Source organism: Pocillopora verrucosa, chromosome 5 (genome assembly GCF_036669915.1).
Source record: "Pocillopora verrucosa isolate sample1 chromosome 5, ASM3666991v2, whole genome shotgun sequence".
NCBI classification, from domain to species: domain Eukaryota; kingdom Metazoa; phylum Cnidaria; class Anthozoa; order Scleractinia; family Pocilloporidae; genus Pocillopora; species Pocillopora verrucosa.
This window is the reverse complement of record NC_089316.1, coordinates 3,161,743-3,183,688: the sequence shown is the minus strand read 5'-3', so window position 1 is coordinate 3,183,688 and position 21,946 is coordinate 3,161,743. Positions and strand designations below refer to the sequence as shown.

General features: G+C 38.2%; 4 protein-coding genes across 7 annotated transcripts in view; all 4 read right to left on the bottom strand.

Annotated features, from left to right (window-relative positions):
* The window catches only part of LOC131788981 (uncharacterized), a 120,876-nt gene that overhangs the window by 69,400 nt on the left and 29,530 nt on the right, over positions 1–21,946 (bottom strand). The gene's annotated exons all lie outside the window — the stretch shown is intronic.
* Positions 5,784–6,805, bottom strand: LOC136280965 (uncharacterized). The gene has a single exon (XM_066166973.1). The coding sequence runs from the start codon at positions 6,803–6,805 to the stop codon at positions 6,224–6,226; it is 582 nt and encodes a 193-aa protein (XP_066023070.1). The 3' UTR covers positions 5,784–6,223.
* Positions 6,799–12,791, bottom strand: LOC136280963 (uncharacterized). Its single transcript, XM_066166968.1, has 4 exons — positions 12,643–12,791; positions 9,025–9,759; positions 8,311–8,586; positions 6,799–6,883 (listed from the first exon to the last, which is right to left on the bottom strand). The coding sequence occupies exons 1-4, from the start codon at positions 12,761–12,763 to the stop codon at positions 6,855–6,857; spliced, it is 1,161 nt and encodes a 386-aa protein (XP_066023065.1). The 5' UTR covers positions 12,764–12,791; the 3' UTR covers positions 6,799–6,854.
* LOC136280962 (uncharacterized) lies at positions 13,868–19,913 on the bottom strand. 4 transcript variants are annotated; one of them, XM_066166961.1, is made up of 5 exons: positions 19,564–19,913; positions 17,979–18,313; positions 16,561–16,675; positions 16,250–16,378; positions 13,868–15,520 (listed from the first exon to the last, which is right to left on the bottom strand). In XM_066166961.1, exons 2-5 carry the CDS (start codon positions 18,303–18,305, stop codon positions 14,889–14,891), a joined length of 1,203 nt encoding a protein of 400 aa, XP_066023058.1. In that variant the 5' UTR covers positions 18,306–18,313; positions 19,564–19,913; the 3' UTR covers positions 13,868–14,888. The 4 variants fall into 4 exon arrangements, with proteins under 4 accessions (XP_066023058.1, XP_066023059.1, XP_066023060.1 ...); XM_066166962.1 differs by having other exon boundaries at positions 16,262–16,378; XM_066166963.1 differs by lacking the exon at positions 16,250–16,378.

Genomic DNA, 21,946 nt, shown 5'->3' with positions numbered 1-21,946 from the left:
TCTTCCGACCTCATTCCTGTAGTGCTTGTCTCGGTTTCTTCTAGGAGGGTTGATGGTAAATATAATGACGTTTCTTGATCTAGTAAGTCTTGTGCTACCACCGAACAAGGAGTACTTGCAGCAATTGGAAGGTTACACATCACGCCCTAGACAAGGACACAAAATAAATATAACGTAAACTGTATTAAAGAAAATTAGTTGGGTACATAATTATCAAAGTTAACCAACACTTAGACAAAGATCAATAATCCCTCCTGATCTTTGTTGCCTTTATTATGGACCAAAAATAAAACCTTTTTTGCTGCCTTCATTTATGATAAAAAGTGCCTAATTTATCACATAAAATACCTTTCATTATGACAAATAAATACGAACTTTAAAGCGAGTGGTAAAGGAACCCGGAATGGTATATTGGAAACCCAAAACGTTTTTCTGGGCGTTATTCACCGTATCCTTAACCTTGAGAAAATCATATGAACTCGTATCCCTGGCAGTATAAGGTGGAGGGATGCGTGTATGTAGGTAGGGGCAAGTGGAAGCAAAAATTGCAGTTTTTTTAAATTGAACCCTTTATTCTTAAAAGAACAATTTGGCCTCAGCGTACCATCGCGGACTACGTGGTCTTTAACTTATTGCCACTGCTTCAAGTTCTCAGATTTTGGTGAGAATAGAAATAGAAAATCCGCTGAATAAATTTCAACTGTGTGCAGACGCAAGGGCGACATAAAATGCACGGGGTATTAAACCTCTTCATTATCTGCGGAACTCAGGAGAAACTGACGTAGAAGGCACAAAATAAGCATATGGCATTGTTTTCTTGGACACCAGCACACAGTCTGAGGTCTACGAAATCGGTTAATTTGTGCTCTCTATCCCTATTCGTTACATTTTAAGGAAAGGCAGCAAGGAAACGGGGCCTGCTCAAGCAGACTTTGTGATGATAAGGTCCCTATCCATTTTTTTTTTATTTTTATCTTTTTTGCCCAGCGGGCCTTGTTTGGTGCCACTGTTAATAACACTATTTCCATTGAGTGCCAGTTCAGAACTTACAGAAGTCTCGATGGTCTCAGTTTCCTCGTAAGAAAGGTTCTTGGTCTCCGGAAGCTTTGTGGGCAGCTCCCCTATTTTCTGCATGTCAAGATTAACCCGGCAGTTGCGACAAATACCTGTTGAGTGAATCGATGGAAAATGCAGGTTTTTGCTGATACGATATAATCACTATTCTGAACAACTACTGTCTTAACTTACACAAGTAAGGGAACCTGTTTTAAAAAAACTTAAATGATAGATTTTCCTGCCCTTTCATATACTTCAACTCTTCAATTCCCTACCCTTTGATTTACCTGAAACCTGATAAAGGTACCCTTTAGGGGCTGAGTCTCCCTGTAACTATCTATAGGCCATCAGGGAATCTGCTTTAAAAAGCTGTAATTTTAGGAGTCCGGTGAAGGCTTCTAAATTTACCTTTTTGCTGCTACAATCACTAATATAAAATGTTCGAATAATGAAAGGAAAAGAAGCACGTAAATAAACAAAGGCTATTGAATTTGCGACCGTCACGGCTACCTAATTATTGAAAAAGTCAAAAAAAAAAAAAAAAAAAGAAAAGTGCTTACAAAGTGCTTTAATTGAAGTGTCAGATTGGACCGCCATTTTAGAGCTGGTCTGTTTGGTTGAAAAAGATGAAAAATGATGTATTCATACCTGAACCAACTGGAATAAAAATTCCCAGTTTCTTCCATATCAAATAACAAGCACTTTTGCCAAGTCCTCTTTCTGCCTTTGCGTTTTTTTGGGCTTGTCCGCCGTGCTTCGAGATTGGCGGAGGAACTCGGCACAGATTCGATCCTCGACGCCACCCAATACCAAGAGATGTGCGGTGCCGGGGACAAATCGTTAATTCCGAAAGGTCTAACTCCGAAGAAAAGGATGTAGATACTCTTCCCAAAATAAGTTCGATTTCGGTTTCTACGTCAGTCATTGACAAGGAAGACTTATGACCCGCGATGTCTCTTTTGCAGTTCAGAAATGTAATAACCTCAGTTGATCTGCTCCTATCTCTGGGGTCATAAGAGCAAGAACCACCGACTAAGGATCTAAAAGAGCACTTAACGTCCATGATGACACAAAGCTGGCAAAACAAATTCACTCCAACTTCGCTAATTAAATTTTCCCTCTTTGCATTTAATTGACTAATTCAATTTACTACGGCTAGTAAACTGCTTCGAGCTTTAGCCAACTCTGTCATTTCTTCAACAAATAATAAAAATGAATCCTCACAATTGAAGAAAATATCAATTTAAAAAGCATCTATAATTTTTGTCTTTCTGTTCCGATTCTTCTGAAACCAAAGGAAGCGAAAAAAACAAGTATAAAAGTTAAACAGGTTAGCCGAGAGCTAATCAAATTACATCCTGATATTTATCAGGGAAAACATCTTACACTGAAAAGGGAAACTTCCACCTTAACAATGAGATAAAACAACCTCTCTTTGGCCGACTACCTTTCTTTCAATAAAAAAAGGACGAAAAGCTCACATCAGAATCGTTTTCAGTACGCTTTCGTGTATATTCCGGCCTGCTGTGTAAAAACTCCGCTTGACGTTACGGTCACGCAACAAGAATTGTTTACTCAGCCGTTGTAAAAAAATTTGAATGAATTACGGTCATTTCAAAACCTTCGCGTGAGGCGCTGTAAAGAAAACCCATGCTGATTCTAACATATTATCAAGGACAACCTTAAATCCCTCTAATGACATAGTTAAAAGGAAAATCTGAATTATATCACATGGTGAAAAAAACATTTGAATTAAGGAGGTATTTGCGGGATTTTTCACGTTTGAAAATACAGCACTTTCCTGCGCGTTGTTTGCTATTTATGAACAACAATAAAGATAAGTCATATAGTTTCTGGGAAAGTACGGCACTCACTCTATCAAAATTCGGTGTCATGATCCTTTGAATCGTTTTTCCTTGAAGACCAAAAGTCACTTTAAAATATCAATTTCACACTTGCTTGCGGGACCTTTCGGGATCGTCGCGGGTCAAATTCGTTTTTCTCAGTTTTCTCAGAATTAAAGCGCTCCGGAAGAAAAAGAAATACATTAAATTTTTTCTATTCTTAGTAGCTTTTTATAGTCAGAAAATAAGCGAAATTCATTTTTCAACTCTTGCCACTCAATGGTCGATATTTCCTGACCGTTGCTCTTAAACAATTTTATAACAAACTCTAAAGAACTTGCATAAGCGTAAAACGATATGTTAAAATTCTAAAGGCTAATTGTTATTTGTTGTAACAGATCACATATCAATTGATAACCTGTTGTATAGTTATATATATTTAGACTGAAATGTGTCTTTATCATTTAACTTGCACATACAGGAAGCCTCACTGAAAACTTTGAATTATTGATCAGTAAGAAGTATATTAATTTTTTATCTCCTTCACATAGTTTTTAGCTGTTTAAATTTCAATATCTTATCAAAGTATCTAAAACAGTCGAATTATATTACACCAAGATAGTTTAGTGTTATCGAATGATTTTAAAACGTAAATTGGCCACCGTAAAGAGTTTAAAGGCTGACGTTTCGAGCGTTAGCCGTTTTTCAGGGCCCTACGTCCATCGCTCTGACGAAGGGCTAACGCTCGAAACGTCAGCCTTTAAACTCTTTACGGTGGTCAAATTACGTTTTCAAATCAGTTGGTAACACTAAATGACCCTGTTATACTCTCCCACCGACGCAGCACCACAGTTTCTTTAGAAACATACCCCCTTTATATTACACCACGCCTGTTTTTCTCTGCCATCTTGTATTTGTAAACTGACAAAATCTAACATCAGACGTGACTTCAGAAAATCAACCAGTTAGAGCTGGCTAGTTTTCACAAAAAGATATTTCTTATACTCTTTATCAGAACAACAACAAAGAGAAAATTCAGCAAAGGGATCGATGAAGCAAACTTGTCGTCATGGATTCTTCAACATTATGAGTGTTCTTAAGATACCTGTCACTTAATTTTCCGTAGAAGTTGATATCCTTCAAACTTACTAACTCTTTTTCGGGACAAAACAGTTGCAGCACTTTTCAAGAAACATACAATTTTGAAGCAGATGCACGGAGAATCAAAATTTCACTCATACTCCACTACCTATTTTTCCTTTCCTTTCTTCCTCCTCTTATATTTTGCTATTATTCTCAGAAAAACTATTTATATCATTGCTCTCTCCATAAAGTTGTTAATCATCTCATGATAGGACTCCGCTTTTGATGAACAAGTTAATGTGTGTCTTGGCAACAATTTTCAGCATTTCACCCAAGACACAAGCTAAAACTTTTTCCCTCACTCCGGTATTTTCGAGGAAAAAATTGATCTTTACTGCATTCTGAAGTAGGTGTGAAAGAATGCCATGGGGATACGAAGGAGATGGCAGCCTTTAGCGTAACATTACCAAAAATGAACCGAAAATATAGTTCATCTGAAAACTTTGAATGCTATTCCAGCAAAAATATCCAGTTTACTAAATAACTAGTAACATGATAATAATTATATCACCTTGGTCTGCAACAGCCCGGCAATGAAACCATGAGAAGAAAAGAACAGACGCAAAACAAAAGGGAAGCACTGTGAAAAGGAAGCATTGATCTTTCAAATACATCATATACAACTGAAATATATACAGCGACAGACGCTTCGTTAACTGCTGACGATTTTAGGATGTTGCGCGACTAGACATCAAGGTTTTGGGTCCTAATTCAACGACCATTAGAAGACTACTGCCCTCGTTTGTTTCTGTAACGCAAAGCAGTAAATGTTTAATGTTATTTGGCTTTTTCAGCATTATAAATTATTTAAAGCGTGGTTGTCTATGCCGCCTAGGATAGATCAGTTAACAACCCACGCTCACGATTTTGAAATGTGATTGTTTGGCATATGCTTTTTTTCGTTCGAGAAACATTCAGGCGCAATTCCCAACATCTTTCATGTTAATTATCTGGTTTCTCTTCCAAATAACCAGTTCTAGAGGTAGTTAACGCCAAAAAAGATTACATGGATTCGTTATTTTCTGAGATATTACCCGTTTATACCAATGGAATGAGGCGAGGTGTGCTTCTCCTGAAATGAAAAATTAACACAAGCTTGTTTATAGGCAGAAAATGCTATAGAGACGTAGCATTTGTGCGTTTTGTTGTTAATATCCGACGTTTTATATGTATTATTATAAAACAAACAGCTGAGGAGCAGTATTAGTCCTGCAGGTATCGATTTAGCGGGTGAAATGTAAACCTTGATTTCATTTTTAACTTTTCCCATGTTTCAAATGCAAGTGTTTCCCGTTTTTTCCTCTTCTTTTTGTGGTCTCTTGTTTTTCCATAAGCCTTTACACGTGGATACCCTAGATCTAGTAGTTTTGCATACCGGAACTGAAATTTTCAATTGAAAAGACACTATTTTCGGAAGTATAAGCCGTTGACATGTCCATATTGGAAAACTCTGTTTCAGATCTCGAGAAATTTCTTTCCATGAGAATCCCACTAAATGAACTCTAATGAATTTTCTACTACATTCAAACAACAGCTAAAAAGGAATATGATTTACATTATTGTGGAGGCGGACAAGCCCGGGTAGTATTCCTGCATTTATAAAGATAGAAGGAGTCCACTTAGATTAAATTTAATTTATGTTTAAAAAAACATTGAGGTAAGATGCATGTTACATATCAAGCGTAAATATTTATATTTTGTTCACATCGTGATTGGTTTACTCTAGATATTAGCAATATAGTTCTCAATCTACTTTTTGGAAGACAAACAGATGACGCAGATATTGTACTCTTTCCACAACGCGCTACAAACAAGAAAGTACAATATACGGGGCCAGGCAAAGAAAAATCTGAAAAAAGTCTGCCATGTCGGATGACGTCACCGAATCTCAGCAGCGAAATTTGCATACGAATCCCATAATATTAACAACATCTTGTGGACGACATAAGGCCATCTATTAAAGGTAAAAACTTTTCAAAATATTGCAATGTAACGAAAACGCATGGCAGGGTTCCAACTAACCCCTTCCACTCCCCTTGTACCACAGTGAGGGTATAAGTTTTTATTTACGTTTTGAAAATTAAACTTGAATAATAAGGTGACAAGAAATAAGCAACATCTTTCTTTTCAGCGGTCTTCAGTTCTGAACCAAGTTTGTAAAAGAAAGATCTTATAATGTTTTAACGGATCCATAAGTTCAACGAGTAGGATTGAGATGGAACTGTATTTGTTAAACCGTCATAACCAAAGTCATATTCAGTTACACTACCACCATCTTCAACGAAAGAAGCAGCGTCAGTTTCTGTGATCCCAATCCCATGATCAGCACGTGCACAGCTACGTCCTCCTCCTCCAATCATCATCACTGATCCATCCCCACTACTATAGTCACACCAGAAGCCGATCTTGTCAGCACTTTGGATGCTTCCACTGCAATCAGCCTGTTGAAACCCGTCTGTTGACTTGTACTGTCCGCCATATTGAACCGTACAACTTCCCAGACACCGATTACTGGACCAGACCTTGCCATTTCTAAAGTCGCCATAACTTGTGATTTTAGATCGGAATGTTTGTCCAGCCAAACAGTTACCTGTGGTCTGTAACAGAGGAGTGTGACTAGGGTCGTCACTACGCGTGATCTTAAATTCGCTTCCTCTGACCAACCAAAATGCTGGTGAGATCATGTCAGTGTTTATAAAGGGACTCTCTGTCTTTCCAGTGGCAACTTGACGGTCGTACCACCAATGGCCAGTGTCAGCCATCCAGTTCTTGACGTCATTATTTGAAAAGCGGGCAATAATAGTCCAGCCTCTACCGTCTGTTGTCAATTCGCAGTAGACCTACAGTAAAAAAAAAAAATGAGTGCTTCACTGATATCGAACCGTGAAAAAATGCATTGTTTCATGTCTTAAAAATATACATTTTAACAATTTAAATATTTTGTTACAAGAACATTAAAAAAGATAGTAAGTCATGAGCTCGGTGAAGAAATAGAGAAACATCTTTTTTCGTCTTGTCACAACCGTGGGAAAAAGAAAATATCTGAGTCCCCATGAGTAATCGAACCTCAGACGTTCGGATCCCGCGCTCCGATGCTCAACCAGAGACACTATGATTAGCAAGGCTTATTAAGAAGTTCCTATATGACATGCGTTGTGCAGACCTCTAGGGTCATCAATGTCTTGAGCGTCATGTTTTTTAACATGTCATTGAAGTTCGTAATGGGCCTTACTCACCATAGAGTCTGTTGCTCTCTGTCTCTTTGCATCATAGTTCTCGTCTGAAATTTTCCAGTTGTTGCGTGAATGCAGCCTCGAATCGTTACTTTAGTTGGAGATTTAACTATTCTTATCAAGGTTGCTGACCGGCATGGCTGCATTGCCGTTATTTAGGGAAGGAATATATATTACATTTTTCTTCGGTTTAGACTTACAGGAAAGGCTTGTTGAGTGTTTTTATCGCATACGTGGTACATCGCGGCAGTTTCGCGAGAGGGTCCGTGAAAACAAGAGGAAGAGTTCACATTGCGCTTCATTAGTTAACTTTTGACCTTTTTATGTTCGTGGAGCGATTTTGTTGTTGTTGCAAAATAATTTGTTTAAAAAGGGTTGATATGTAACGGCCAGGTGTAAGATAATTCAACATTAGCCAACATCAAGACGCCTACGAGGTCCTTCAAAGTGCCAAAGAGAAACCAGGTTAGATGAGAATCTGACCATGCGCGAGAAACCTTTTTTAGCCATGTCAACGAAATGCGTAAAGCATTCTTAGAAAACGGTCTCCACTCTCTTTGCATCATAGTTCTTACTTGGAAGTTTCCAGTTATTGCGTGAATACAGCCTTGAACCGTTATTTCATTTGAAGATTTATCTTTTGTAATCAAGTTTGCTGACTGCCTCGACTGCATTACCGTTGTTTTGAGAGAGGAATACGTACTATATTTAATACGGTTCAGACTTACAGGAAAGGCTGCTTGAGTGTTTTTAGCTCGTAGGTAGTACATCCCATCAGTTTTGCGAGAAGGTCCATGCTGAACTAGGTCACAAGAACTATCTAAAGACGCAACATAAAACTTCAAGAACTTTCAAGTCAAACTGTTTAAATACATTTTTAAACAGCTTGCGTTTTTCGATTGAAATTAAAAAGACTGTGCTTATCATTTGAAGACTTTTGCCAAACATTTTCTTGTCTAGTTTGTAATAAAAAAAAACGTAGAGAGGAAATGTGTTTTGGATGTACAGTTGAAAAGTAATAACTGTTATAATACCCATTAATTTCGTAGCAATCACTGTGGTTACTGTTTCCGTTAACCCAAAGCTGTTTGTGGCTCGACAGATGTAGTCTTCTTCACCATGTGCTTTTGCAGTATTTACTGCGAGACATCCGTCTTCCTGGAAAAACGGAGAGAACAAAGTGGACCTTTGATGCCTAGTCCATTCAACTTTAGGACGAGGGGAACCTGTGGCCACGCAGCAGAGGCTGACAGTTGTTGCTTGTTCTACAACGACCTTCGGTGGAGGTTTGTTAGTAAACTGTGGTATCTCTAAAAAAAAAGAAGATCATCAAGTTAATAAACAAAATAGGAGACCACGAATAATCTCAGATATATGCGGTTTGCGTAGGTTTTTGAAAATTGAAAATTTTGTCGCGCGTAGATTATCAATTTGAAGGAAAAGCAATAGGAAAAAGTAAACGTCTCTGGTGCAAAAAGAATTACACTCGGTATTATTACAAGTTCATTTTTACTTCACTTTCTTTTAATAGATGATAAAATCACATGAAAAATGAAATAATGTCGCAAGGATCAGATTGGGTAGTAGTATTCGATTGAGACATTTTTACATTCCCTTCAGTTTTATTCTTTGTCTTGTGCGTCAGGAAAGGTGACTCAGGCTATGACACATGACTTGAGAGTAGCAGTTGCTGACTCCTTCAATTTTCGAATGCAAGGTTGGAAAGTATTTAAAGTTAAAGATCCTACCTTTTACGAGTAAACTGCCTGCGATTCTGAAAATTCCTAGACCGGTATGAGCTGCACACATATACGACCCCACATGTGACCTTTGAACGCTGTTAATTCGAAGTGCACCATCTTTCACGGTAGCATCAGATAGGGTACCTCCAAGCTTACGCCATGTTATTTTGGAGGACGTCTGGCCTTGAACCCAACAGAAGAATATTGCTGTCTCGTTGATAAAGACTTCCTGAGATAATGGATACACAATGATCTTCGGTGGAACAACACATTCTCCCTTTGGTCCCTGAATACCAACCAATCCTCTGATACCTTTGTTCCCTTTTAAGCCAATAGATCCTTTTTGTCCGTGACGACCCTTCGCTCCAGTATCTCCTTTAATTCCAGGAGCTCCAACAGACCCTTTGTCGCCTTTGTCGCCCTTTACTCCTTGAGGTCTTACGGGTCCTCTTTTGCCACCCACACCTGGAGCCCCAATAGGCCCCGATGGGCCTGGTGGTCCTACCTTTCCAGAGGCCCCTTTTTCTCCCTTATATCCGGGATACCCAAGGGCTCCTGGCGGTCCCGGAGGTCCTGCCTGGCATATTCTGTCTGAGGAGTTACAAACTTCAATGAACTTGTTGTTTATTTCTTGGCGGATTTGTTGTAAAGTTACAGTTCCTGCCGTTGGATTTGGAGCAATATTTCTTTTCTCTCTTTTGCGATGATCCACTGGATGTTTTCTCATAACACTTTCGAAATCTTTGTATGAAAAAAGTGGAAAAAAAATGGTCAAGAGTTTTAAATATTTTTAGAAAAAAAAAATATTTATCCTGGGGTGCGGGAGCTTCACTATTTGTTTTAAAACAATTTAATTCTGCATTAAACATCATCGTCTTTAATGCAAAAAGACCACTTGGTAAGTCACAGAGGACAAATCTCTTGGCCAGTCATTATTGGTCGCGAGGGGTTGGGATCGGGGAATTTTGTGGGAATCACGTGGTTTTCATCGGGAACAGAGGGGAGGATCAGTGGTCACTAACAGAATGTAAAGGGGGGCTGTAGAAAATTGACGGTCATACATCTATGCAAATTAAGCGTCCACCATGTTGGTGCCCACCTCAGGTGTGCAAATATATTGCCATCTCTACAGTGCCCTGTCTCAAATACTTTGTTTTATGAATATTTCTGGTGAAAAAAATCCAGAATCACAAGAGAATATTCTCCTTAGAATACCTGTGCTTTCGAACTATGCGGAGGGCCTAGAAAGCCACATTCGAGAGCGATAACTTAAGAAACCTTTTGGTGATTGGTGTCGATCCAGTAGCCATTCCAAGCAGAATGTCTGCCGTCGATAGAAGTCTCGCACCTTCTTTCTTATTTTGTTCTGGAGACAAGTTATTCCTGACAAATAAGCAATTTAAAACATTCAAAAGTCTTGAAGCTTACAACCAAATAGTGTCTGGCTTCGTAACATCAGTTCAAGGAGCAGAGATTGTAAACAAGATTGTTGTTGTAGCGAAGGTGAGACATTCGCAGCGGATGAACGATCCCCTTGAAGGCATTTGGATTATCGCAAAAAGGGATACACAAATATACGTCAAGAAGAAGGAACGAATATAGTATGTGAAACATAGGAAATGTTCCACAATCATAACGCACGATCCGAACGCACTACTTAGGGGAAATGCTTGGCTTAATCCTTAAAGAAAATTCGTTGTAATTCAATGAGGAGAACTTCCTCCAAACACATGGAACCACTAAGGGTACGAAAATGGCAGTGTCATTGACCAATATTTTCATGGCGGAAATTGAAACGAAATTAATTCAACAAGGTAAAATCAAGCCAAGAGAATGGAAACGTTACATCGATGACATTTTCTCCCTTTGGGATGCGACAGAAAAGTGCTAGATCGGTTTATTAAGACGAGCCAACTATCTCGACCATACTTTCAAATTCACGGCCGAAATATCAGAGAACCAAATCACTTTTCTCGATACCACAGTGTTTAAAGGGGAAAGATTTGCAAAAGATTTCATCTTGAACATCAAAACCCATTACAAGCCGACCCAGACCTTAATTCCAATTTACGTACTTCGCCTCGTGCCACCCACCAGGCGTAAAACATGATTTCATTAAAGGCGAAGCAATAAGATTGCTTAGAACTAACTCTTCGAAAAAACATTGAAGAGGGCCGTTTGAAATTCAAACAACGCCTCAAAGCAAGAGGGTACCCAGAAAACATCATAGAAAGGTCTCTTTCAGGGATCAACTTTGCCTCTTGACAATCGGCCCTTATACATACACAAAAGCCGAAAGGTCACGAACGTTTATTGGCTTTTGTCATAACGTACCACCCGGCAGTTAAAAATTTAAAACAAATATTGATGGAGCATTTGAGTCTGATACACAATAAGCCCTTGCTGAAAAAAAATCTTACAAAACCTCCGATCATTTCTCACCAAAGAGAAATTCCTTTAAGACATGCTTGTGAGAGCAAAAATATAATTTCAAGGAGATAATGCGACGCAACTTCGAAAACCACCTAGGGAGTCCATGCCGGTCTGTCTTTACCTTTTTTCTTACATCGTGTCGCCGCGACTTATCGATTGTATCCAGTTCTCTCTCCTCTCTGTTTTCAATTCTTCTTCGAAGGAAGACTAACTTTTAACAACTGATGGTATTCGATAAAATCCAATTCCTTTGTCCTGATCAGTTCTGGTGCCACAGCCGAAAACTACACAAAGAATCATTTCTACTTTTTCACTTTTACCTAACTACAAGCGCATTTGTAACTATTTGCTTGAGCACCAACATGGCGGATAGCAACCGCCGTCAAGACAAAAGTAACTTGGGTGAAAACCAAGAATAAGGGAGAAAGTTAAAATACTAAAGAGCCCGAAACAACCATAAACCTCCGACCTTCCCCCCTCCCCCCCTAGACGATAAAATATGACTGGTTCCTTAAGATGTGTGATTTGGAAATTATATATCTAAGCATTAACGAACTTCGGTTCAACATTAAGCAGCCTAATTATACCTTTTTAAATTAATTTTCTTATTTCATCGGCTCATAACCAATTAGAACAATCCTCTCTGAATATTTCGTACAGGACCATTTAAACGTTCCCATTTCAACGATAGTTGAGATAATTTTATCAAGTCATGTTTCCGCATAAACCGTCAAAGGTTATGCAATGTTATATTTTAGTCATATTAATATCCTTTCTTTACATGAAAAAGAGAAGCATCACAGGCAACTGTTACATCTTGCCAACCTGAACTTCACTTTTAGTATTTTAAGTTTGCATATTGTTTTTTGTAGTCTTAAGGTATGTGGGTTGAGATTATATGAACCCGTTGTACAACAAATACTGACCTAATCATCTTGCCAAAATGATATGGGCTTTTCGCATGATTACAGCCTATCATGATCTCCATCATATCGAAAAGTTCATGGTCAGTTCTCATCAAACATTTGGAGCTCACAAATAAAAACCAGGTCAATTAAGGCGGTTTTGCCATTTTCGTCATTTCCTATTCTTCCTTGCAGGGAATCGAATTGTAGAAGCTAAATTAATTCATATCATACTTAAAATTAACGTCGTTTGGATCAAAGTAAATAGTTTTGTATTTGCATGTACCTGTAAACGTTTTCAGCTTGTCCTCGACGTTTTTGTCTGCTTCATTTGTCGTCTTCATGCGACTTTCAACGGCTAAAATACGCAGTTCATTGATTTGCGTTCGCTTGTTGATCATCTCCATCCTCAGGAACAGTGCAACAATCAGTAGAATTGAAATAAAAGAAAGAACCGATGAACTCTTTCGAAAGACGTCGTCTGTCATTTTTCTGTGAGCTCTCTCTATAGAGTCCATTGTAGCTTTTCGGGACTTTTGGGCTCTTCTACTGAACAACGCTTATAATAAACGTGTAAGAAAACTGACGTACTTGTTTTCTTCCGCTGAAGATTTGCACTTCCCGTGTGACTGAAGTGGCTAAAGGTTCCTGTTTATCTTATTCCTCTGTCACGAATGAGTTACTTGTAAACGTAATACGCTTAGGATTGGAGACCGGAAATCTGTCTGTTGACCTCAAATTGACTAGAGTTGCATAATGTGGGTTTCACCTAAGGTGTTCTCTTATTTTCAATTTCTCATGTGGAATCATAAGGAGTTGTTTTATTAACCTCATGGACGTTTGGACTCTTGCTCTGATAAAACGCAATTACTACTACACTTCATTTTAGACTAGAAGCGGCGAGTTAACATGTCAAAATGTATTATGTTGGTTTCACGTTACCCTTGAAAGCTATTTTTTTTCACCGTGAAAGCTGGAACCGGGGCTAATACAATCTTTACTTCCGTTGTTCTCAATCCTTTAGTTGACAAACGACTCAGTTTTGCGGAGATCTTCTTGCACCAGGACATTGCAAAACTGAAAATAGACTAAACCATTGACCGAGCTTGAAAAAAATCAGTCTTAGAGACCTCGCACGTCTGACTCTGATAATTCTTCTTTCAAAAAACCTCAGTGAAATTATGCTGACTTGTAGTGCTACTTTAACACAAAGAACAAAGACAATGCTCGTTTTTTATGCCAAAAAATAGGCTAACACAATTTATAAGGGCCTAGCTTAGATGGACTAAAGAGGAGATTGATAAGTTTCTTTAGTGAGACTATAAAAAATGGACCAGACCCTCCTGGAACTGATGTTTAACAATGAACATTTTTTTTGATGGTAAATGAAATGAAAATGAACAAGATTTGGAATGGAGAACTGATATTTATAATGAAAATGTTTTTTTGCAATCTCTTACTAAGACTTCATCCTTTCAACGTCTTCTACCTTTTATTTTTATGGCGAAATAAGGGATCTTTTACCACGGATGTTTATCAAAACAGCAATGTGTTTATCTAATTACCTATTTATTTCTATATGCTCATTCAATTAAACACTTAGTGTATGATAAGGTTTCACCAATTCATCACTACACGATCAATGACAAATACTTCAGATCTCCTCAACAAGTTCAGTAACGAGTCTGTTAAAACAATTCTAATGAAAATGACTTTCTAGGAAAAAGAACTTAATTGCAATTCGTTGCCAATGAAGATCTAAAGATGTGAAAATCTTAAGATCTTTTCCCTTTCGTAGCTTTGCTTTGAGAGGGAAAAGATGCGATGTTAGTGACCATTTTTAAATGCTCAAATAACTTGGATCACAGAGTGAAAATAAATAATTAATACCGTCCTCTCCACGGTTCTTTTTAGCAGATAATTTTTAACAGATCCACAAGTTCAACGACTAGGACTAGGATTGATTGTCATGTGTTTGAGCATCATAACCAAAGCCATATTTAAAAGGTGAAGAGATATTATATCATAACAAGTAAAGTGTGGTTTAAGGGTTAATGTAAACAACGAGAGAATTAACGGTTTTAATTTTTAAAGCGAAATACAGTAAACCTATAAGCTATTTTCTGAGTCATATTTTCTATTTTTTGTCAAGTTCGAAAGCTACTGCTGTTTTAAAAAAGCCAAAATTTATAGTATAAAAACGAAAAATCTAAAACAAGTCTGCCATGTTGGTTGACGTCACCGAATCACAACAGCGCGATTTGCATGTGTATCCCATGATATCAACAGCATCTCGTAGACAAAGGCTATCTATTAAATGTAAAAACCTTGAAAAATATTGCAAGGTAAATAAAACGCAAGGGAGACTTCCAACCAATCCCTTTCTCCCCCCCTTGTACAACGGTGGAGGTTTAAGCTTTCATGTACGTTTGACAATGAAACTAGGATAATAAAGTGACAAGAAATGAGCATTATCCTTGTCAAAGTTCTTCAGTCCTAATCTTATTTTGAAAAAGAAAGATCGTATAATTTTCAACGGATCCATAAGTTCAACGAGTAGGACTGGTTTGTAGGGGTACTTGATATGGCATCATAACCAAAGTCATATTCAGTTTGACTATGACCTATTTCAACGAAAGAAGCATCGTCAGTTTCTGTGATCCCAATCCCATGATCAGCACGTTCACAGCTACTTCCTCCTCCTCCTCCAATCATCATCACTGCTCCATCCCCACCATTCCAGTCACACCAGAAGCCGATCTTGTTGGCGCTTTGGATGCTTCCATTGCAATCAGCCTGTTCAAACCCGTCTGTTGACTTGTACTGTCCGCCATATTGAACTGGACAACTTCCCAAACACTGATCACTGGCCCAGACCGTGCCATTTCTAAAGTCGCCATAACTTGTGATTTTAGATCGGAATGTTTGTCCACCCAAACAGTTACCTGTGGTCTGTAACAGAGGGATGTGGCTGGGGTCGTCACTGCGCGTGATTTTTAATTCTCTGCCGCTGACCGACCAAAAGGCAGTTGAAATCATATCGTCGTTCACTAAAGGGTTGTTTATCGCTCCAATGGCAATTTTTTGGTCATACCACCATCTACCATCGTCACGCATCCAATTTTTGCCATCGCTGTTTGAGAATCGAGCGATAAGAGTCCAGCCTGTAATGAAAAAACAGTTCTCATACATTCTGTTTTTTGATTATTATTATTATTATTATAGTGCATGGACATTTTAATTTTATTTCTACGTCTTTCTGGCATATGATGGGAATATTGTAGAGGATAGCTCTGTATTCTCTTTCTAACTTGAAACGAATTGTGCAATGTTTTTATCGGTGATAAAAAAAAAATTAAAAAATAAAAAATTTGCGGTGACCATAATGAAAAATATTAACCGTTAGCCGTAAAAACCATCACTACATTAAGACACTCTTTAAAGACCAACTTTTGAGCCAGAGGTAGATCGATATAACTACGGATTTAGGGCACCGATTGCAATTTTCAGAGCCTCGCTTTCTAGTCTAAAAGGAAAAAATGTGGGCGGGGGGCACTTTCTCGGTTTTACCACCTGATATCCACAATCGGCCAGAAAGTTTGGAAATGTGAAAAAAGATAATGGTTCTTAGCTGTTGCAAAGCAATAATCCTATGTTTTATAAACCGTACATTTTCTTTTACTTTATCTTCTGGCCCCTTGTCAAATAAATCTTTGAAAGCCTTACACCAGAGGCCAAAAGCTGTCCTTATGAAAATGTTGTTTTTGGTCAGTGAGCGCAAGCTTATTTAAAAAAAGATGAAGTTATCAAAACTGGTGGAGAGGAATTAGTTATAGCCTAACTAATAAACTGACTCTAAGTAGTGTGACTAACAAATAACAAACAGGGTTTACCGCTATCTATACATGTTTTTCCATTTCCATAGAATCCATTTTTACAGGAACACTTGTGGGAGCCATAGGTGTTCTGGCAGTTTGCATTAACGTCACAAGGCGAGATGGAAGCACTGCACTCGTCCATATCTAAACATTAAACGAAATTAACTTGGGTCGGAATGAATTAAGGGGAGAATTTGGAAATATTCGACGAGGACAAGAAAGTGGTAAACAGCAAAGCTCTAAGTCATTCTCCGGTAATGGAAGAGAATTACGCCGTCAGTTAAGTTTGAAGCAGTGTTGTAAATGTACACTAAATTATGTCTCACCCGTTTCACAATGTTCCCCTGTGTATCCTTTCGCGCAAATGCACACGTAACTGTTCTTCTCGTACTGTACCGCACATTTCCCATTGTTCTGACAAGGCCATTTGAAACATGGAGACTAAAGAAAACATATAACAATAAGAAAGAAACGAGAAAGATGTGGCACCAATCATTTTAAATATCATCACGGACCGTGTTTACAATAGAGTCTGTATATCTCTAAATAAACCTTTTTCGCTAATACCCAAAAATTCTTTGTAAGTCTTCCGCTTAAATAACCCCTCTCCCAATTTCTGCAATTAACCACACTGTCCTCCTTCCACTGAGGAGAAACTTCAAAAGAAAAACATAGAGCTCAAATGTTACTGTTATCAGATTGGATCAGTTAGCCTTAAGCGTATTATTGAAAAAGCTATAAAAGAAAAAACTTCCACAATAAATTGTCTGTAATTCCTTTCCTTTTCCTTTCACAAAAAGAGAGTCAACGCTTTTCATGTCCGACTCACTGCGATACTATAGTGATGGTGACTCTGACTAGGGACAAGGTTGTCTGAGTTGTTGTACAAATCCGATGGAAGTAATTCACACAGAACTTTGCCATTGATATCATGAAATGCAGCCAGGTTTAAACTTAAAACACGACTGAATGTCGACACAAGCAAATCCACCCTCGCTGTCCTTTCGAACCTGGAGCGGTTCCAGGACGTACTGAACGGGGGTTCGGGTAAACGTCTGCTGAAGGGAGCCTATCCAAGGGGTCGGGGGCATGCTTTCACCAGAGCATTTTGAAATCTAGATCGTCGGAAAGGTGATATATCCAGGTTTTTTGAGTCGATGATTGTGGTTCGTTAATGCCATTGAAAAAAATCTCTGTTTTGAACTATTTAAAATTTTTATGTCCATCAAACTCGTCAGAAACCGCGCGTATTGAAATGTTTTTCATTTCATCGTAGGGTGTTCGGCCGAACCCCCCGAAACAATCCTGGATCTGCCCTAGAGTGGGCAACTACTTTAGGCCTTTGTTGAGAAAAAAGCAAGGCGCATTTTAACTTGGTTTGGCGAGTGACTCACAACTGAGACAGGGTTGATGTTTACCTTTGTTTACATTTACGTGAGTGTTCGTAAACGAATCCGAAGTGTTCTTTCCACACACAAACGCTGATAAACGTTCTTGTTAAGTGTTTTCATACACGCGTGTACATTCTGTTTAAAAAAATAAACTCTTCCAATATCGTTTGCGTGTGAGAGAAAGGCCTCGACACTTAAACAAAATAGGATTAAGAACTTAAACGTAAGCCTGTGGAGCATATGCCAAGGGATTCAGAATCAGGCAGCGACAGATGTTTCATTGCTCCAGTGTAATAGTTTATCCTACAACTCATAATCAAGAGAAAGACTAACTTTAAGGGAGGTTTACTAACCGTGAGATTAAACAACTGTGCAAAGATGAATCCACGCATAGGTAGAAGGGAAGAGGTATCATCTCCAGCACCTACTATTCCTTCATCGTTTAGTTCACAAATCATGGTTCTTTCTTGTTCCTTGTAATTCACTGAGAGGCAAAGAGGACGGCTTCTCAGGCAGAGATGGACGCAGGATAAAACGCTGGACGCCTTCTGACGATCTATGACATGACCGGTTAGGTAATAATCTTCCACAATTTGAATGAAGGATGATCGGCCCTGTAGAGCTGATGATGAACTGTACACTGCATTGGTCACAGCCAGTAGCATCATGAAGACGTTCATGTTCTAACCTGTGAAAAGCGGAGTTGTCCTACACTGGTAAGGCAAACTATAGAGGATCGATTGCCGATGTATTTTTTGTTGAAATTAGAATTTCGCATTTCCATCCCCATCTGTTTAACTGATTTTCATTTGTTGATTGTAATAAAACCTTTCAAAGCATATTTTGTGATGGCAATAGAAACGAGTGTAGCCCAATTCGGTCTGTAATCATACGAGTGATCGAGTGATAACAAAGTCGGACGACCGCGAAGCGGGAGCCCGATTTGTTTATCACGACTTTACGACACGAATTCTTAAGTCTCTTCTACCAAAATGCACTGATGTTGCTGAGTAAAGCGGAACATTGGAAAGCTAAGCAGATGTTGTTTTTCAAGAAATCTGCGTCATTGTCTTTTCAGTTAGGAATGAAAATTTTCCATACCACACATTTCAAGAGTTCATGTCTTCCGCAGTATCTGATCGAAAGGAAGCTTGAAAGCTACAATCACGCTAAATTTGCCCCACTGTTTCCGCCTTAATTACAAATGCATACAGAAATGTTTCAGTGAACGATTGTTGCGACGAAATTCGTAATAAGAATCAAACACAGGCTCGCACATCAATCAGACAGGAAAGTAAAGCTAACAATCACCGTTTGGCCGTTGCTAAGAGCTTTGAGGCTTAAAGTCGAACAAGCTCTCCTGGTGCGAACGAGCATAAACCTGGTGCCCAAACAGGAGGGATCAAAAGCGCAGACCAAAAAGATGAAATTATTTACAAACAACTATCTTTCTTCCGCTTTTACATCCCATATTTCTTCTGACCTTTGAAGTTAACTACTAGTGGACAAGAGGATGCCTGAATTAAGATAAGGAAGTGTTTTCATAGGAGGTTCGAAGGCTGTTAGTTTCCTAAGAACCAAAAGCTGTAATAACTTATCAAGCGGTCAAGGCTTTTAAGTAGTGCGATTTTAAACATCTCTCAAGAGGCTATTCTTGACGAATGCATTTTAAGAAGGGGCTCACATTTCACTCTAACTTCCCGGAGTAAGTATTCAAATAAATAATAGAAAAGTCTTTTGGGAGGAGGTTCCAATTAGCCTCTGCTTTTGTTTCTCATTGGCTGACGACCGGTTACTTCTGCTACGAAAAGCTAAATTCTTCAACCGAACAGGAACTGATAGATATTTTGACTTCGCTTTCACAGACCTTTGAATCTGCTTTTATAATTGCAGTTACATGTATTTAAAAACATTAGCAGTGTAAGAAGCGAAAATTACCTGATGTTTGGTTATGTAATCCTGCTTTTGTATTCGTCTTATTCCAGAGGTTGGATGTAAAAGATTGAGAAGGACAACCTTTAGTTGTCCCTTAGCAAGCTTCAATATTAGGTTTTGACAGAATCATCGATCTGTCTGCAGCTTGTCCACAATGCTTTCCTCTCGACCGAATAAAGTACGAGAAGATGATTGGGAAAGAAACCGTTCGACGTTTGATTATGAAGGACGTCAAAAATGCAAATAGATGTCAAAAATGCAAATTCATATATGTCTTTTTTTGTGTGCACCCTGCCTTCGTCAACGGTAGAACCAAATGGAAACTTTTCGTGTCAAAGATGCATTTTATGTGCTTCGATGTTGGTTGGATAACCACCTGCTGGTGATTGACTGAAACATTGCCTGCTGATAGCAGTGCATATTTTTCTCCGTTGGTTGAGGGTTGTGCAAGAAAAGCAAGGATTTTACCAAACGTGGAAGGGAAGGGGCATTTGAAATTGGAAGACGCATTTGTGGAGAATTGATAAAATTGTTATTGTTAAATGTTATTTGGCTTTGTTAGGAAAATAAATTATTTATAGCGCGATTGTCCATGCCGCCCGTTTATTTTTTGCCCATGAATAGGGTTAAGGACACGTGTAATGAAAAAATAGTTTAGTTCTTCTCCAATTCTCTTTTTTGCGTCACCACATGCCAAAAATGATTTTTGATCAGAGGAGAAGGGTCTCCTCGGATCACGCTGGTGTTAAAAATATGTCAGCTGAAGTTTCCATATTAATTTTTTGTCTGTGAACTAACTGAAATTAACACTTTCGATCGCTGTCCACACGGGTTGTCTAGCCATAAATTTTAATTAAGCAATTTATAACAAACTGAAAGAAACTTGCCAACTTTGATCTTCTCTACACTTTGCGTAGTTTATGGCCTGTGTTTCAAAGAAAATTATCGAGAAGGCGCCTTCCTATCACCTTTGGTTACTTTGTAAGCCACGCAAGCGCGCAAGTGTTACGACCGATCACGTTTACGCAATGCTCTCGGTCAATTTCCTTGATGAGCATAGACAGGATGCCTACTCTTGTTGAAAAGTCTGAATTATTGATCAGTTCGAAGTACATTAACATCTTTAATCAGGAGTCAGTCTAAAACGCTTTACGTACCACTGGAAGCCTGTGGTAGAAAAACTATTTCACTAGTACATGGAAATGGTTCCTTGAAAGTTCGAGGAGTCCAAACTGCATTTTTATATTGAAGTTGTAAGTGTTTTTTACCAGGCCACTGAAATTTCATTAGTTCCCTGGTATTTGGATTAAGCAATTTTATAGAAAATTGAAATGAACTTGCCAAAGTGTAAAACAAATGGTAAAATTCTAAGGGCTAAATAAAACTTTTTTGTCGTAAATTTATGTACGCCTAGACTGAAATTTGTTTATATCATTTAATTAGCATATACAAGAGGTCTTCTCCTGTTGAAAACTTTGAATTATTGATTAGTAAGAGGTATATTAATATTTTTAATCAGTATTCAGTCTAAAACGCTTTACGTACCATGAGAAGTATGCAGTAAACTAGCTATTTTCATTAGTGCATGGAAATAGTTCTTTAAAAGTTCAGGGAGTCCAAACTGCATTTTGAAGTAGAAGTTATATGCTACCTTCATCAGGCCACCGAAATCTGATCAGTTTCCCGGCATTTGAATTAAAAAATTTTATAACAAACTCTAAAGAACTTGCATAAGCGCAAAACGATATGTTAAAATTCTAAAGGCTAATTGTTATTTGTTGTAACAGATCACATATCAATTGATAACCTGTTGTATAGTTATATATATTTAGACTGAAATGTGTCTTTATCATTTAACTTGCACATACAGGAAGCCTCACTGAAAACTTTGAATTATTGATCAGTAAGAAGCATATTAATTTTTTATCTCCTTCACATAGTTTAAATTTTAAATAGGTGTTTAAATTTCAATATCTTATCAAAGTATCTAAAACAGTCGAATTATATTACACCAAGGTAGTTTAGTGTTATCGAATGATTTTAAAACGTAAATTGGCCACCGTAAAGAGTTTAAAGGCTGACGTTTCGAGCGTTAGCCGTTTTTCAGGGCCCTACGTCCATTGCTCTGACGAAGGGCTAACGCTCGAAACGTCAGCCTTTAAGAGAGTGTCTCTGTAAGAGCGGTCCGGTCGATTTTGCTTGAGACACGGATTTCGCTCGTTTCTCGTGTGTTGTAAGACATTCATGTACCTATACTAAAACCACAATCAGTTTGATCGGATCTCTTTATTTTTCAGAGTTTTACGGAAATTAAATTTCACTCGAGCGAAGGCTTGTCGTGACACTTTTCAAGACTTTAATTTCATACAACTTTGGAGGACAATTT

Bases quoted from the DNA above. Each gene is read 5' to 3' on its own strand.
- LOC136280965 (XM_066166973.1), bottom strand. From the start codon at position 6,805: ATGGCTGACACTGGCCATTGGTGGTACGACCGTCAAGTTGCCACTGGA.
- LOC136280963 (XM_066166968.1), bottom strand. From the start codon at position 12,763: ATGGAGATGATCAACAAGCGAACGCAAATCAATGAACTGCGTATTTTA. The intron at 9,760-12,642 runs GTACATGCAAAT...TTTCATACAAAG, and splicing joins CAAGCTGAAAACGTTTACAG to ATTTCGAAAGTGTTATGAGA. The intron at 8,587-9,024 runs GTAGGATCTTTA...CTTTTTTTTTAG, and splicing joins AGGCAGTTTACTCGTAAAAG to AGATACCACAGTTTACTAAC.
- LOC136280962 (XM_066166961.1), bottom strand. From the start codon at position 18,305: ATGAACGTCTTCATGATGCTACTGGCTGTGACCAATGCAGTGTACAGT. The intron at 16,676-17,978 runs GTTAGTAAACCT...TGTTTTCTTTAG, and splicing joins CACAGTTGTTTAATCTCACG to TCTCCATGTTTCAAATGGCC. The intron at 16,379-16,560 runs GTGAGACATAAT...TTTAATGTTTAG, and splicing joins AGGGGAACATTGTGAAACGG to ATATGGACGAGTGCAGTGCT.